This window comes from Oculina patagonica, chromosome 8, assembly GCF_052425735.1.
Source record: "Oculina patagonica isolate OP01 chromosome 8, crgOcupat, whole genome shotgun sequence".
In the NCBI taxonomy this organism is placed as follows: Eukaryota; Metazoa; Cnidaria; class Anthozoa; order Scleractinia; family Oculinidae; genus Oculina; species Oculina patagonica.
Window position 1 is genome coordinate 29,254,735 of NC_135765.1, and position 17,459 is coordinate 29,272,193.

At 38.4% G+C, this 17,459-nt stretch overlaps 1 protein-coding gene across 11 annotated transcripts in view; it reads left to right on the plus strand.

The window, feature by feature from the left end:
* LOC144664037 (neural cell adhesion molecule 2-like) overlaps positions 1–17,459 on the plus strand; it is an 89,160-nt gene continuing 71,701 nt past the window's right edge. For 9 of the 11 annotated variants that reach the window (XM_078525158.1, XM_078525155.1, XM_078525156.1 and 6 more), the window contains exons 1-9: positions 1–115; positions 1,784–2,050; positions 6,268–6,570; positions 9,836–10,105; positions 10,918–11,214; positions 12,748–13,014; positions 13,841–14,071; positions 14,743–14,829; positions 16,502–16,771. In XM_078525158.1, coding sequence (XP_078381284.1) covers positions 1,843–2,050; positions 6,268–6,570; positions 9,836–10,105; positions 10,918–11,214; positions 12,748–13,014; positions 13,841–14,071; positions 14,743–14,829; positions 16,502–16,771 — 1,933 coding nt within the window. In that variant the 5' untranslated portion in view covers positions 1–115; positions 1,784–1,842. Of the gene's footprint in view, positions 116–1,783; positions 2,051–4,708; positions 4,880–6,267; positions 6,571–9,835; positions 10,106–10,917; positions 11,215–12,747; positions 13,015–13,840; positions 14,072–14,742; positions 14,830–16,501; positions 16,772–17,459 lie in introns of those variants that run through there. The other 2 variants (XM_078525153.1, XM_078525160.1) reach the window with 2 other exon arrangements.

Genomic DNA, 17,459 nt, shown 5'->3' on the forward strand with positions numbered 1-17,459 from the left:
CAGTATCCGGAGAAACATATACAGCTTCTTATAGACAGTGTGACAGTGGATGATGGTGGTGATTACATTTGCCAAGGAGAAAGTAACTCTGCAGTTTTCACTCTTGAAGTTGACTGTAAGTGTAAATTTATCTCACTTTAACTCATTGAAATGAGCCCTGAAAATGTTGGGAGGTGTCGCGTCCTTTTGAACTGGAACTGGAGTACTTTAAGAGGCCCGGGTTTGAGTCCTGGCCGGGTCATTGAGTTGGGTTCGTGGGGAAGACACTGTACTCTCAGAGTACCTCTCTCCACCCAGGTGTATTAATGTGTACCGGCGAGTTGCTAGTTCTGACGGTAACCTGACCAAATACTGGGCGCCTGCAATGGACTCAACCTCGTTCCCAGGAGAGAGACCCTGGGAACGAGGTTGCAAATTATGGACTGACATCCCGTAAAAGAGAGTAGCAGTACTCACCCTTGCTTTTAGCGAATATTTGGCTGCATCGTACTGTCCTTTTAACTATTCGCTTACAGAAAACGGTAGAAATTAAAATTATATGTTAGTTATATAGTTCTGCTGGGGTTGGGGGGCGCAGTGGCCTAATTTTTAGCGCGGACTCGAAATCGAGCGGTCCGGGTTCGATTAGGCCTTTCTCGATTATGCTAGTAAAACTGGCATTTAATGCTACTAGAAATTCTCGCATAAAGCCAAAAAAATGCTAAAATAATGCCTGATTTCTTTAAAAAATGCCACTTGAATTCCAAAGAATGCTTTGTTTTATTTCAAACAAAACGTACGAACTCTTACATTATATGCTCATATCAACAACAGGTGATACTTAATAATTGTTTGTTTATAAAATTAAGAAGTAAAAAAAAATATTAATTTAAAAAAAAAAAAATTAAAAAAACACACACGCAAGTAACACAACGCAAGTACACAAGTAACACAACGCACAAACAGTCGAAAAGAAGAAAACAATCAAATAAAGTAATCAAAGATGTGAAACTTTAGGATTATTTATCCTTCTGAGTTCTGAGTGCGAAATCTGGATCACAGTCATGAAAAATGACAGAAAATGCTAGCATTCTTTTTCAAGAAAAAACGAAAAAAATGCTCGTTTTCCCAAAAAATGCCGAAAAAAATGCTAGCATAATCGAGAAAGGCCTAGGTTCGAGCCCTGGCTGGGGTTATTGTATTTTGTTCCCATTCTACTCTCATAGTGCCTCTCTCCACGGCAGGTGTATAAGTGGGTACCAGCAAGCTAATACTGGAGGGTAACCCTGCGATAGATTAGCATTCCGTCCTAGTCGCTTCATGATACAGAAACCAGGATAAGCTTCGGCCTGGATGCGCCACTTGACGCGACGCATACTTTACCTGCTGGGGTTAAAGGCGTTACTCAACGAAGTTTTGGCCGCTATACTGATGTAACAAAGTGGAACACCAATATGGCGGACCCATACAAAGCTCTGTAATTTTCCGAATTTTGTTTTTCCAATAAATTGGCTCTAATGAACACTGCCAAGTTAAAATTTGTGGGATATATTCCTTTCCACTTACTCCACAATCTCTGAGTTTGCTGATGTTTTTATGCAAGCTAAACGTGACGTTCTTGTTATCTTGGGTAATTGAACACTCTATACTTCAACTCGTGAAATCTCTACCTTTTTATATACTTCCAGCCTGAAAGAGGTACCCCTTTCGGGCAACACGAGGCAAAGGGCATCTGCTAGTAGAATGATGGCTGATACAAAATTTACCGAAAAGGAATTTACGTAATGGTAACTTCTTTCAACAGTTCGAACAGACAACGTTATTACAAAACAAGAACTGCGCATTAGTCAAAATAGAACAATAATGCTAGACGTATCTTCGTATCCCTTGCCAACTTATCAGTGGTCAAAAGACGGAAACCCACTGACCTTCCCTACAGAAGGCAAAACACTTGACAAATACACTGGTTCAATAATCATCGATAATGTCAAACAGAGTGATGAAGGAAACTACTCTTGCACAATCACCTTTGGATTTTCAGAAACTGTTAGGATTGAAGTCATAGTTATCGGTAAGTTCTTTTTTCAACAAAAACTATATATGTTAAATTATTAAAAACTAAAGTATGGTAGATTGCTATTCCTGAGTTTTGTTTGGTTAGCAGGCAATGGTATATGAGCTCATATACCATTGACCACAAATGTGGTAGCCGATACGCGTCAACGAGAACAGCCGAGGAGCCCAAATATTGCAATTCTTTGGGTGTTTTTAATAAAACAATCATTCCACTCGCGCTTGTTGGATATGCGATAGTTATAGTCGTTGGCTATTTTCCATCTCATATCCAACGCGCGCTCGTTGAATTATTGCTATTAATAACAAGCTGGCAGAGCCGCGCAATCAATTTCAGTATACGTAAGCGTGGGTAAGCGTGCACCATTTAACAAATCGACCACATTTTTTCATGGTCTACACTCTTATAGACCATAGAAATGACGTCAGAAAATGTTCAAAACTCAAGTGGAACCACGAGCTGTAGGCGAGTGGTTTCACTGCAAAGTTTTGGAGATTTTATGGCGTCATTTCTATGGTCTATAAGAGTGTAGACCACGAAAAAATGTGGTCGATTTGTTTTATACCATAACAAACTCGAGCAAGTATTTATCCAAAGCGATGCCTGACCGTAAAGAAACTTTGCCGGGAGGACGTAAAGATTCCCGATACGTAAAAACGACAAATATGATACAAAAGAAGATGAACAAGAATTCAAAGGATAACAAGTGTGTCTATCGCTAGAAGCGAGCAAGTTGATTTTTCTTTCTGAAGATCTTGTCAGCGCTCGTTCAGACTGAACTTCGACATTTCGCTGAGTCCGCTGCCGGTTCGCTAGCACCGTTCTTCTCAGTTAGACAAAAATTCAAAAGCCTGGAAATTTTCTGTCGACAGATCACCGGAGTGGAAGTCCAAGCCTCCTTTCCGAAAACAAATGCGTACTTGATTCAAACAAAACAAGATGAAATTCGTTTTCATTCATGGAGACCAAACTTACAAATTTCAAGCCCGCGCGTGTGCGTGGCGTGATCTGACGTCACTTTCATGGTCTATACTCTCATCGACCATAACTTTGGACCAATCAGCGCGCGAGAATTCTCTCGGTTATGGTATAAAATCCAATAGTGTAAACTGCTAGGTAGCGTGAGCAAAGCACTTCGCCAGAAAATCCTTTTCTCGCGCGGGTTTTAACGTACATTTCCACCGTCAATGTTATAAAACAATTGGTTCATGCTTTTAGCTGTGCACTATCGAGTTATGGAGCACACGGGAGGTTTAGAGAGCACGAAAGAAGCGTAAGAGTTTTTATTTTTTTATTTTATTTTTTTTATTAATTTATTTATTGCAACACAAAGAACACTACTTACAACACAAATACATACACTACTTACAATGCTACTTACAATACATTTCTTATTACATTGTTTCTTCACTACTTTTATAAACATTTCTTTTTAAATAGTAATATCACGATATCACGCATTACAATGTCTACTATAACAAATAACATTCTTACAAAGGTTAAGGTTACAGTGTACTTACAAAATTCAGTTTTTACTAATACAATTAGATCGTAATACTAACTGTATATATTTTTAATTGTCTATTATTTATTCTTCAAGTAGTACTATATAAATATTATGCTTAATAATACAGTTCTAATTATCTAAAAGCTCACGGATGCTCGAACGCCGGACGGTTCCGTAGACAATTTGTTTTTTTAGCACGATTTTGAATGCTAGTAAGCTAAAGGATTCACTTTCTTTGGCTGCCGTGTAGATGTAGTATCGAGCTACAATCAGGCAAAAATTGAGCACGTGGAAAGATCGTTCCTCGGGGTGATATGCATATATTTTATCTTTATCAAGAACCGTAAGAGTTACTCAAGGAGATAGCTGCATGAGAGAAACATTAGTTTCTTGAGTGCTCTCCAAACTTCCCAAGTGCAACATAACTCGATTATTTGAGGAATATATTTTTCTTCGAATATATTTTTCTTCCACTTCTGCAAGCCTTGAAGCTAAAGACATTTTCAATAATGCACGATTTTTGTGCACTATTGTCAATAACGCACTGTCGGAGCTTGCTGACGACAGGTAAAGAAAAATCACGTGTTCTATTTTAACCAATTGCGCGCGTGGATTTTGGACAGTGAACGGAGATTGTATATTAAAACTCGATAGTGCACAGCTAAAAGCACAAACCAATTGTTTAGTATTATCCACCACCAATTTTCTGTTGCACTGATTGGTAAAAGGAGCACAGGTCACGTGGTACACTTCTATGTACAATACGGTAAAAGTTCCGAATGTAACGATCCTTGTGACTTTCAGTATTTGCTGCTTTTTCCTATCGTTTCGTTCGGCGGGTCGCAATTTTCGGCGGTGGGGGTGGGGTCCCCAACTTTCGGGCAGCTGAAACGCGCAGGCGTCGTCACAAAGTTTTTTTGGCGGTTTTTGAAATAGTTTGTGTGTGACAAAATCTCTATTTTCCGAAAAACTGTTTTTTTGTGATTTTAACTAAATTAATTAGTTATAATTAGTTTTTCTATCATTTACCAAGTTTTTTCACTTTTAGATCCACCTAGTATAAACAAGGAGGCATCTCCGACACCAGTGTACTTTATCGTGGGGAACAAAAAAACCTGTTACGGTCACGTGCTCGTTTTATGGAAAGCCAGTACCCACAGTGATAATGGTTGCTGAAAATGGCACAGAGATTGCAAGAGGAAACAGCTTAGCATCTTATGTGTTCACTACTACAACTGAAAATGACTTTGGAAAGTTTAACTGTTCTTCAGAGAATCCTCATGGAAAGGCTGAATATATGGTTGAGTTAAGAAAAGCAGGTATCTGTATGCATGGTAGCTTGTGGTTAATCATAGATTCCCTGACTTTTCACTGCTTTAATCTATTTTTCAGAAAACAGGTTCAGTGAATATGTATAATAAGATCAGGGGGGGGGGGGGGGCGTGGTGGCCTAATGTTTACTGCGTTAGTTTCCACATCGAGAGGTCATGGATTTGATTTCCATTGGGAATTAATTTTTCCTTTGTCCCACGCTCGTGCATAATTAACTATCAATTTTTGGTTTTCACTTGACGTCATCAAAATTCTAAAATCCAGAATCGCGATACCCCTAACTTTTTATCCTTCACTGGCTAGTTGATCCTTAATATATATCTTATTGAAGGTTTTCAGCGCGCTCTTTAAGATATAACATTTTGAATTTCGGAGTTTTGCGCCACATGACATCAGAATGGCCGCCTGAAGGCTGTCACGTATGCTTAAAAAGAATGCATCATCCTGTGATTTTTAAGGATCTGAACAATTGAGGTTTTACAGGAAGTGTTTATGTGAATGTTTCCGTATTCACGAAGGTGAACTGGCCGCTTTTTATAGCAAAAGTGAATGCCAGATGTTTTCATTGGTTTCCGGCGGCCATCTTGGTGTCCTTCACACGGACTCCAGCATTGCGTTACCATACTGTGCTCTCTAAATTTGTGTGGAACATTTTAACGGATAACTCGAGTACGGAATTCCGTACAGATCTGAAACTTGGACACGTTTACTATTTAGTAATATTCTACAACCTTGACTCAAAAGATTTGGTTTTATTTTTGTGCAGCGCGTGACAGTATCGTTACTTGCGTGACAGTGAAAACCAGCAATAGAACATTACATATAACGCTTACAAATTGGACATTCTTACACAGGAATACTTAAGTTTAACGAAGCACCTTTCAAAATATAATTTTATACTAGTTACCTTAAGGTTACTATTTTTAGCGACTACTAATTTTTGCGATTTTTTCAAAGCAAGATTTAGCGACTATTTAATATAGCGATTTTCCGCAAAATTTAAAAAGTTAGTGATATCGTGTAAACCAGTTTTTAAAGAACATATAGCTAAGATTGAAAAATATTCAGTAAAAGAACAAACTCACTTGAAATTGAACGAGTATTTGCAATGCCAGAAAGAACAAAGTTACCGGCATCTATTTTTTAAAGAATTTTTCAAGTCGACTATGCTTTTTTTTTGGGAGGAGGGTATTTAAATTTAACGAGTATTAAATTTGACTGAGACAAATTTTAGCGAGTACTAAATTTAGCGATTTTTGCCAAACTCGCTAAAATCGCTAAAATTAGTAGTCGCTACAATAGTAACCTTAAGGTATTTATGTTGCACCAGTAAATTAAACCTTATTAATTTATAACATGTTCCTTTTTTTTTCAGATGAGCCGCAAATACGAAAGTACCAAAGGGATCCTGTCCGCCGCAGACTAACAAAGGGTGGCAATGTAACATTCCACTGTGACGTCATATCTGGATCTCCAAAGCCAGAAGTGACTTGGTGGTTTGGATGGACAGACACAACGAAAAAAGTTGACATTAATTATGATCCAAGATACTCACACCCAACAGAAGAAACCTGGACTATTACTGGAGTTGATACAAATGATGCTGGCAAATATAGGTGCAGAGCAAAAAACATAGCTGGAGAAGCTTTCCTGAGGTTTGAAATCACAGACGTTGATAGTAAGTTGTTTTCATTTCTTTTTACTATGTGAAATTAAGGCCATTCCCCCCTTTTTTCTCTGTTTGGCGTCGTCGGACCGACCCAGATTTTCGCGTTTTCAAAAAAAAAAAGTTATACAGAAGGTAATGAAGGCAAAGACACATTATTTTAAATAATGGTTCATCCTTTTTACGCTGTTCTTGTTTGAGTTTAACCACGACGTCGATTTTACCTTCCTCCATTGCCGCCATGTTGACTGTGTAACCATGTCTTCTTGTTTCCAGGCTCCACGGATATTATGGTAAGGTACCGGGCCTCCTAGTTCCAGACTCCTTACCCACTTTTTTTTGTTTTTTTTTTTCTTTAATTCCGACCGACCTACCCAAAATCAGAAAACTCATACGACGATAAACGAAAAAAAAGGGATGGCCTAAATTTTAACTGCAACAAATGTCCTAGCTCAACAACCAACAACCAATCAGAGAAAACATATGCACTACTGTAGATCTAGGCCATCAGCATGGATATTTTTCCAGTTGAACCCTTTATAACTCTCTCACTGCAGAAGAACCGAGTGGGAGAGATATTGGGGCTGGCGGTATTGCGGTAATTCTAATCTTAAATTGTGATATTGCGGTATCCACCAAACCTGTGGGATGCGTTTTCTTAGCCTTTCATTGATATTAGTCAAACAGTGTAAAAACGTATATCCTTCACGTTTTTCTGACCATATTCGGGTCTCTGGTTGTCTTGGAAACAAGGCGAAATAGTGTTATTCTGTCACATAAGGGACGGACCATTAGAAAAGTGATGGGGGGGGGGGGGGGGAATTTTCGGCTTGCACGAATTTTTTTTTCTGTCCATTTCTTGTGCAGGATTTTTTTTTTCGGGTGTAACCCTCTGCTCGAATTTTTTTTTTAGATAAATGTTTATTTCTTCAGACAAATGCTATGTTTTGTTACTTTATGCCATGTTTTTTGACAAATGTTGCTTTGTTGATTATTTTTTAAATATTTTAAAAATGCTGTTGTTCATTTACTTCATCATTTAGGGACTGTCAATAAGTACCGAGGGGGGAGGGGGGGGGGGTCAAAGGGCGGTGCAATTGGAAAAAGTGGAGACCCACCCCTTCCTTCTAGCTCAAAACTCCCACCCCTGGGCGAGGGTTGGAAATTACATGATCCACCCATTTCTACAAAAAAAAATTAATAAGGAAAATAAAGTCTGTTTGATTGTCTGTAATGGATTAGAGGTTTTTGAATTGATATCAGCTTTTAAAGTGCGATCCCAATCATACGCCACCATAATTGTCCCTAATGGACACTTTATTTCTATATATAGTTTCTTACACATCTTCTTTCGCTTCTTAACACATCAAAGCAGAATGAGTTTCTCGATCACTTCGTATAATAGATTTGTGTTTTTCATATATTTCTGTGTAAAGTCCGTGGGAAAACTTAGACATAAACATATGCAACAACTAAAACAATACGTAATAGAAATTCATAAATAATTACTGCAGAAATCCTATTTGACCGGAATTGACAACATAAACTAAGACCACTGTATATCGTACCATTCATGTTTGCAATCTGTTTAAGAAATGAGTTAACTAGTAAGCAATCTATGCAGGCTAGAGAGAGACGAGCTAAAGGAATGTTATGATCACAATCCATCTAGGGGGGTGTGGGGGCATGCTCCCCCAGAAAATTTTGAAATTTCTAGGCTCGGAAATGCTATTTTCAGCGTTCTCCACCATATATTTCGTCGAAAAAGAGATCTCATCAAGTGTTAAATGATGGAAGGTATTTTCAGGTATTAATAGGACCTTTTCTTCTGCACGATTTTTTCTTTGCCTTCCCCTTTGCACGATTTTTTTTTCTTGTCATTTTGGCTTGCATGAATTTTTTTTTGGTTTTCCCCTACCCCCCCCCCCCCATCACGTTTCTAATGGTCCGTCCCTAAGTTCATCACTTGTGTCCAGAAATGCACGCAACAACGAAATTGACGAAATTTCGTCAAACTTGTTATATTCGTCAAAATTAACGAATATGACGAAATTGACGAAATTTCGTCAAATTCTTCAAACCAAAAAATGCCAATAACCTCTAGTGATGCATTGCTGACGGATCTCACGAATTTGGTGAATATTTGTATGTCTTGTATGTTCTTCAAACAATACTCTGGTGCAATAAAAAACAATTCGAATTCGTCGTTTTTGTCTAATTTGGCGCTTTCGTGGTACCCTTCTCTCGAGCTTATTCTTTCAAATGTTCCACTTTGGCGAAATTTCGCCAAATTCGTCGTTTTCGTCGTTGCATGCATTTCTGGAGATATCGCTTACGTAACGTGATAATTTATGATTGCAAGTACCGGTAGTTAATCTACAATTTGACTGCTTAAATGTCAGTTTGAAATCTGGTCATTATGAAGCCCCGCTGCTCATTTTACCTCCCCATTTTGCCCTGGCGACAACAAAACTGTAACCTATGCAGACCTACTTTGGCAATGTGGTTTTTGCCAATTTTTTGCGATTATACAATGTCCGGCACCCCCAATGCCCCTCGTGGCTGCATGAAGAGATGTCACAGTTTAGTTGACAGGCGATATCTTAATAGTTAATGTATTATTATAATTAATCATGTTAATCATTAATTAATTAGTAATTATTAACACATTAGAGCAGTTTTCAATTGAGTGTCGTAAAACCAAAACCAAAGTAATTACTCTGGCCAATCACAAAGGACACAGACAAACCAGTGAACCAATCAGAACTCGAGGCAAATACATGTAGCCGGCACGAAGCGCGGGAAAACGTGCGCGAGCGAGTCACGATTGATTTTGGTTTTACTTCTGATTGGCTGAGAAAGTGGCGCGAGATATTTAAGCGTAGCAATGCAAAGCCAAAGCAAACACAATTAACTTTCGACACTCAAGTGAAAACCGCTCTAATTATTACAAAGGGAAATACTACTGTATATTTATACCAACTTTCTTCATCCGCAGTTCAAATATATGATTTTATTGCTTCTCCTAAAGACCAAAACCGTCATAATTTCTTACCCGTAAACCGCCAGATAAATACGAATGTACCCGCAAACCGACACTCAAATTTCTGAAATTTGGCTAAGACCGCCAAACCACCAAAGTACAAGAGACCCTCCAAAACAGCAGACGAAAAAATCCTCTATTTTCAGAATTTTTTTTTTGATGTCGCGATTTTTTTACTATAAAATGTATTTAAAACATGTATGGAGTACTCACACCAAATTTTGTCACTTTTAGCTGCACCCAAAATTAACAAGGATGCATCCCCTACGCCAGTCTACTCTTTTGTGGGAAACAGAAGGCCTGTTACTGTCACGTGCTCATTTTATGGATACCCGGTACCCACAGTGGTAATGGCTGACGAGAATGGCACAGAGATTGCAAGAGGAAACAGCTCAGCATCTAAAACATTTAATACTACAACTGAAAGTGACTTTGGAATGTATAACTGTTCTGCGCATAGTCCAGTTGGCAGTGCGCAGTATCTGGTGGAGTTAAAAAAAGCAGGTACATCTATTGTTGGAAAACAGTTTTGAAAACATTGAGGTGTCTGTACACACTTACCAGAAACGAGGAGGGGGATCATATTAAAGTGACAAGGATGCGCATAAGAAAAGCTCAATTTAACCTCCAAAGTAGACCAATCTGGGCATGGATCAACAAGGTTTTTTTTTTACCCAAGAAGATACCATTTACCATTTTCCTGATCAGTCTAGGTATGGTATGAGGGCATTTCCTAGTTTTTTAAAGATAAGAAACCTTGACTGATAAAATTTTGGCGCTCTGACCTGAACACCCTAAGTGAGACCAAAGTCTGTAATTTTCACCCCTAAGCGAGATGACAAGCATCCCTTTCCCTTTCATTTGGGAGGCCGGACCCCACAGGAACCATCACCCCTGGTAAGTCATACTGATGTGGATGCTGAATATTATTATTGCAATGTTAAAAATGATAGCATATGCACAAGGTTTAAAATGTCGCGCTCGTACTCCGATCTGAAGGTCCTTATTGTCTCTCTTCGCCCGGGAGTGTAAATAATGCTGCACGTGCTAACTGTCGGGGCAACCAGACCAATATGCTTGGGGATAATCTCGGTGATGTACAAGCTAGACTCTGTCTGAACGCCATAGAAAGGGAAATTTTACATTTTACATTTTTGAGCTGTACAAATTCTGCACTTTTAACAATCGACTGCTGAATTATGGGTGTCCTCTTAGGTTTGACTGCATTCTCCGTGACGCTATATTCACTTAAGTATCAGATGATATGTTTTTTTAATTGTACATACTTTATCTCCTTTGTTTTGTAAACGGCACAGCTACCTTGCCCAATACCACACTCAAGGTCCAGCCAGGTAGAAACGTGCAATTTTCATGTCAGATAACAGCAGGAGAAAGCTTTGTGGCTTGGATAACACCAGCCAAAGCAGCTCGACCAGGAAAGCCTGGTATACCAAGTGTAAGCATCACAACATCACAGACAACAGGCAGGAGAAGAATCGCAGTGTCTGGTAACACATATCAACTTTTAATGGACAGTGTGACAGTGGATGATGGTGGCGAGTACATTTGCCAAAGATCAACTAATTTGGTAGTTTTCACTCTTCAAGTTGACTGTAAGTATAAATTATCTAAATTTAACTCATTAAAACCAAGCCCTTTTGAACTAAAGAGTTCATCGAGAAGTCCGGGTTCAAGCTTTGGCAAGGGTCACTGTGTTGTGTTCTTGGGCAAGACACTTTACTCTCATAGTGCCTTTCTCCACTCAGGTGTATAAATGGGTACCGGCGAGTGCAATTTTTTTTTACGCCCACTTCAAGATGGCCGCCACTTACGGTCGTCGACTGGTAACTAGTACCGATTAGCCTGCTATGCACTCCGGTTAGCCTACTATTCACTTCGGTAAGCCTACTATTCACATTTTTAGCCTACTATTCACTTTGGTTAGCCTGTTTAAGGTTAGGTATCTATATTAGTAAGGGAAACACGATATATAGTTAAAATTTACGAATTCTGGGAGCCAGCCCCCGGTGGTCTAGTGGTTATCACACTCGCTCTTCAGGCGGACGACCCGAGATGATTCCACCACGGGGCACCAATGGCGAGTTGCTAGTTCTGACGGTAACCTGACCAAATACTGAACCCCCCCCCCCCCCCCCCCGCAATGGACTAACATCCCGTAAAAGAGAGTAGGAGTACTATTGCTTTTAGCGAATAATTAGCTGCTTCTTACTGTTTTATTGACTATTCGTTCACAGAAAAGGATAGAAATTAAAATTATGATTATATGTGAGTTCAAGATGTTTTGATAGGCCCTTTTAAGGACGTTCGCGTGAAAATTTTCTAGTCGATAGTTTTTTTTAAAATTTTTACGGCAGTCAGATAATAAGTTACTTGTGTCGGAAATACAAAAAAAAGTGGGGGTCACCGAATTCGTTTCAGAGATAAAGCGTGTGGAAAACTACCCTGATTCTGAAAAATTGGCGAACGCAATTCAACATGGTTTACAGGATTTATAGTTAAAAATATTGAAGATGAGAAAAAAGAGGCAAATGATCTTAGTCATATTTTGTAGAAGTGGGTCTGTTGCGTAAAAAAATTCTAGTGTTGCCAACTTTTTGTGAGACTTAACCCTGAAAGCGGTATTTGAAACCGTCGTACAGCAAAACGAAGAGCTCAAAAAGAGGCATTCGAACGTACGTGGGACCAAAAAAAATCGAACTTTTAATCGATAGATTTTTTTCATTTTTACGCAAAACGTAGATAATCGTCAATAAAAGTGATCCGTTCAAAAAAATGTGGGGGTCACCGACCATCTTAGAGAGTTAATTGCAAGCAAAGTTCACGCGACGACTACCAGCCCTATATGTGCTTAGAAAATTTCTTCAGCGCGCGCACTCGTACATGACGTGGCGTGACGTTGCGACATGAATTACGTGCGCAGTAAGGATGCGCATAAACAATTAGCGCGAACGTCCTTAAAATACCTTAACAACATTTTCCACTTCTTTTCACTATACTTCAACTCGTGAATGCCCTGCCCTTTTATGTATAGCCTGAAAAAAGTCTGCAGGGCATCTGCTTGTGGTAAGATGACTGATACAAAATCTTCAAAATGACATTTACATAATGGTATCTTCCTTCAACAGTCTCAACAGCACAAGTTGATAAAGAACAAGAAATCCATCTTGGTAGGAAAGCAGTAATAAAACTAGACGTATCTTCGTATCCACTACCAACTTATGAGTGGAAAAAAGATGGGAAACCACTGACCTTTCCTGCACAAGGCAAAACACTTGACCCATACACTGGCTCCATAACCATCGACAATGTCAAACTAAGTGATCAAGGAAACTACACCTGCAATGTCACATTTGGTACATATTCCGAAGTTAAGATTAAAGTCACCGTCATTGGTAAGTAACTTTTCTCAACAAAACTGCCTATGTTAAATTATAACATAAATGGCAGAGCCGCGCAATCAAATTCAGTGTAAACAAATTCAACGTAGCGACACAGGCCCTTAGGGAGGGGGTGCGACGGGCGCATCCGCATCCTGGCTACGGGCCTGAGCGCGCGTGCACCATTTAACAAATAGATTCCATTTTCCCGTGCGTCTGCATGTTCAGTTATAGATCACAGATTACGTCAAAATGTGGTAAGAACAATGTTCTTACTACATTTTGACGTCTCCTGTGATCTATAACTGAACTGAACAGACCCACGGCAAAATGAATTCTATTTGTTTTATACAATAACAGAAGACTTCAGTCGGCAAAAGTTGTTTTCATTTCACGATAAAATATAAGATTATACTAGTTATTTATGTTGCAAGAACAACAACAATCTTTATTGTAGTCTTGCCTTACAAAGAGTTATTAAAAAAAAGTAATTAAAAAATAAAGTAAGAGTACTGACTGCCTGGAATAACCATTGGGGTTAGCGGAGCCAGGCAGCCAGCTTACATTAGCATTAAAAGAAATGATTACAGTTAGGCAAGAGTTACAAATTCACACATAAAAAAAGAAAAAGAGAACGAGAAAAAAATAAATCATATAGAGACACACTATTAGGGAAGTCAACAATAGCTATTATTTAATACATATAAATATAAAAATATTGATGAAAGAAAAGCACATAATTAATGGCTATGACAGCTAATAACACATAACACATAATATATAAACTATAAAAGATGCACCAGTAAACCTTAATAATTGAACATGTTTCTTTTGTTTTCAGATGAGCCACAAATACGAAAGGACAAAGGGGAGCCCGTGCGTCGCAGACTAACACAGGGTAACAATGTAACATTCCACTGTGATGTCATATCTGGGTCTCCAAAGCCAGAAGTGACTTGGTGGTTTGGATGGACAGACACAACGAAAAAAGTTGACATTAATTATGATCCAAGATACTCACACCCAACAGAAGAAACCTGGACTATTACTGGAATTGATACACAAGATGCAGGCAAATAATTTTATATATATATTTTTTATTTCAATAGAGAAAAATACACACAAATAACCTATACATATATGTCTGAATTTATCAAAACCGGGTCAAGGAAATTTTCACCGTTTTTAGCGCAAATCGCTGTAAACGCGTTTTTTTCTCCAAACTCGATGATATAAAAACTAAAGGGAATGTCAGTCTTTTTTTCTCTTCTCCTTTATCTTCTCTACCTTTCATCGCTGTATTTCTTTTTTTTTCCCTTTCTTGTGGCGTTTTAAGCCAATTCGCGCAGTAACGTACTTGTTCAAGAATACTGACGTCACTTTTCTTGGACCCGGTTTTGATAAATTCAGACATATATACAAATACAATAATTGAAAAAAGAAAAAAAAACTTACAAGTATAATATAGTTATTAGCACATTAGATCAAAAATTACAATACATCTTTAAAATAATGACTTACCTGACGCTATTACTCATCCTACAATACACTCTCATTTCAAATAATTCACTTCAACTACATTTAAATTTTTCGAAGTTGTATTTTATTTTTACATTGGCTAAGAATTCATTTAATGACAACTCTCCATTCAATAATTTCTGATTGTATAGATAATATTTCGCATATAAAAAGGTGAAGTTTATTTGTTTATGGTATCCTTGTCCTTACTAAAAATTAATCCAGGTGGAGATCATGCAGGCAAATATAGGTGCAGAGCGGCAAACATAGCTGGAGAAGATTTCCTAAAGTTGGAAATCACACACGTTGATGGTAAGTTTGTTTTAATTTTTTTTTTACAAGAATGTAATTATTTTTTGACAAAAAGACCCTCCTGCCCCAGCATTCAACAACCAATCGGAGAAGACTTATGGACCACTGTAGATCTATTTCATCATTATGGAAATTTCTCTAGTTGGATATCAGATGATTCTCTCACTACTGGGAAAGAACTGACAGAGGGGGATACTGGGGTTGCAGTATTTACTCTATTAAATTGTGACATCCAAACCTGTGGGATATGCGTTTTTTAGCCTTCCACCGGCAACAGTCAAACAGTTTTAAACGTTATTCTTCGACCCAAAATCAGAAAACTCATACGAATCAGAGAAGACATATGCACTACTGTAGATCTAGGCCATCAGCATGGACATTTTTCCAGCTGAACCTTAGATAACTCTCTCACTGCAGAAGAACCGAGTGGGAGACATATTGGGGCTGGCGGTATTGCGGTAATTCTAATCTTAAATTGTGATATTGCGGTATCCACCAAACCTGTGGGATGCGTTTTCTTAGCCTTTCATTGATATTAGTCAAACAGTGTAAAAACGTATATCCTTCACGTTTTTCTGACCATTTTTGGGTTTCTGGTTGTTTTGGAAACAAGGTGAAATAGTGTTATTCTGTCACATAAGTTCATCACTTGTGTCCAGAAATGCACGCAACAACGAAATTGACGAAATTTTGTCAAATTTGTTATATTCGTCAAAATTAACGAATATGACGAAATTGACGAAATTTAGTCAATTCTTCAAACCAAAAAATGCCAATAACCTCTAGTGATGCATTGCTGACGGATCTCACGAATTTGGTGAATATTTGTATGTCTTGTATGTTCTTCAAACAATACTCTGGTGCAATAAAAAACAATTCGAATTCGTCGTTTTTGTCTAATTTGGCGCTTTCGTGGTACCCTTCTCTCGAACTTATTCTTTCAAATGTTTCACTTTGGCGAAATTTCGAAAAAAATTCGTCGTTTTCGTCGTTGCATGCATTTCTGGAGATGTCTCTTACGTAACGTGATAATTTATGATTGTAAGTACCGGTAGTTAATCTACAATTTGACTGCTTAAATGTCAGTTTGAAATCTGGTCATTATGCAGTCCCGCTGCTCATTTTTACCTCCCTTTTTGCCCTGGCGACAACAAAACTGTAACCTATGTAGACCTACTTTGGCAATGTGGTATTTGACAATTTTTTGCGGTTATACAGTGTCTGGCACCCCCAATGTTCCCTCGTGACTGCATGAAGAGATGTCTCAGTTTAGCTGACATCCAAAATCTAAATAGTTAATGTATTATTATAATCAATCATGTTAATCATCAATTAATTAGTAATTATTAACACATTAATTATTACAAAGGAAAATACTACATTTATACCAACTTTCTTCATCCGCAGTTCAAATATATGATTTTATTGCTTCTCCGAAAGACCGAAACCGTCATAATTTCTTACCCGTAAACCGCCAGATAAATACGAATCTACCCGCAAACCGACACTCAAATTTGGCTAAAACTGCCAAACCACCAGAGTATAAAAGATCCTCCAAAACAGCAGACGAAAAAATCATCTTTTTCAGAATTTTTTTTGATGTCGCGATTTGTTTTAATATAAAATGTATTGGCATGTATGAAGTACTCACACCAAATTTTGTCACTTTTAGCTGCACCCAAAATTAACAAGGATGCATCCCCTACGCCAGTCTACTCTTTTGTGGGAAACAGAAGGCCTGTTACTGTCACGTGCTCATTTTATGGACACCCGGTACCAACAGTGGTAATGGCTGACGAGAATGGCACAGAGATTGCAAGAGGAAACAGCTCAGCATCTAAAACATTTAATACTACAACTAAAAGGGACTTTGGAATGTATAACTGTTCTGCGTACAGTCCAGCTGGCAGTGCACAGTATTTGGTGGAGTTAAAAAATGCAGGTACATCTATTGTTGGACAACAGTTTTGAAAACATTGAGGTGCCTGTACACCCTTACCAGAAACGAGGAGGGGGATCATATCAGAAAAATTCAATTTGATCCCCAAAGGAAACCAATCTGGGCATGGATCAACAAGGTTTTATGACCTTAGAAGATACCGCTTTTCATGCCTGACGAGTCTAGGCATAGTATGACGGCATTTTCTATTTTTTTAAAGATAAGAGACCTTGACAGCTAAAACTTTTGGTGTTCTGACCGGAACACCCAAAGTGAGGCAAAAGTCTATAATTTTCACCCCTAAGGGAAGTGGTCATAACAAGTGTACTCGACGAGGACCCACCTTGTGTAGGGGTAGGGGGCTATGCAAGATACCAGCTGTCTGGTAAGCCAAATGGACAAAATTAATTGGCCTTAAAATTTAAATTGAGACTTTCATATTAGGTGTGCATGAAGCTTGCCTTGCAGGAGAAATGGCACAAGGAGGTTTGAATCTTTTTCTTAGTTTCTACTCCTGATAGAGCGGGGGCTATACAAACAAGACACCATCTTTTAAAGCGGGCAAAGGGGGGTACATGAAGGAACCACCTGTCTTTTTGCAGAGTGGGGTGTCCTGTCTGAGCACAATAGTTTTGACCATTTCCCTAAGCGAGATGACGACTTTTCCTTTCATTTGTGAGGAACTCCCACA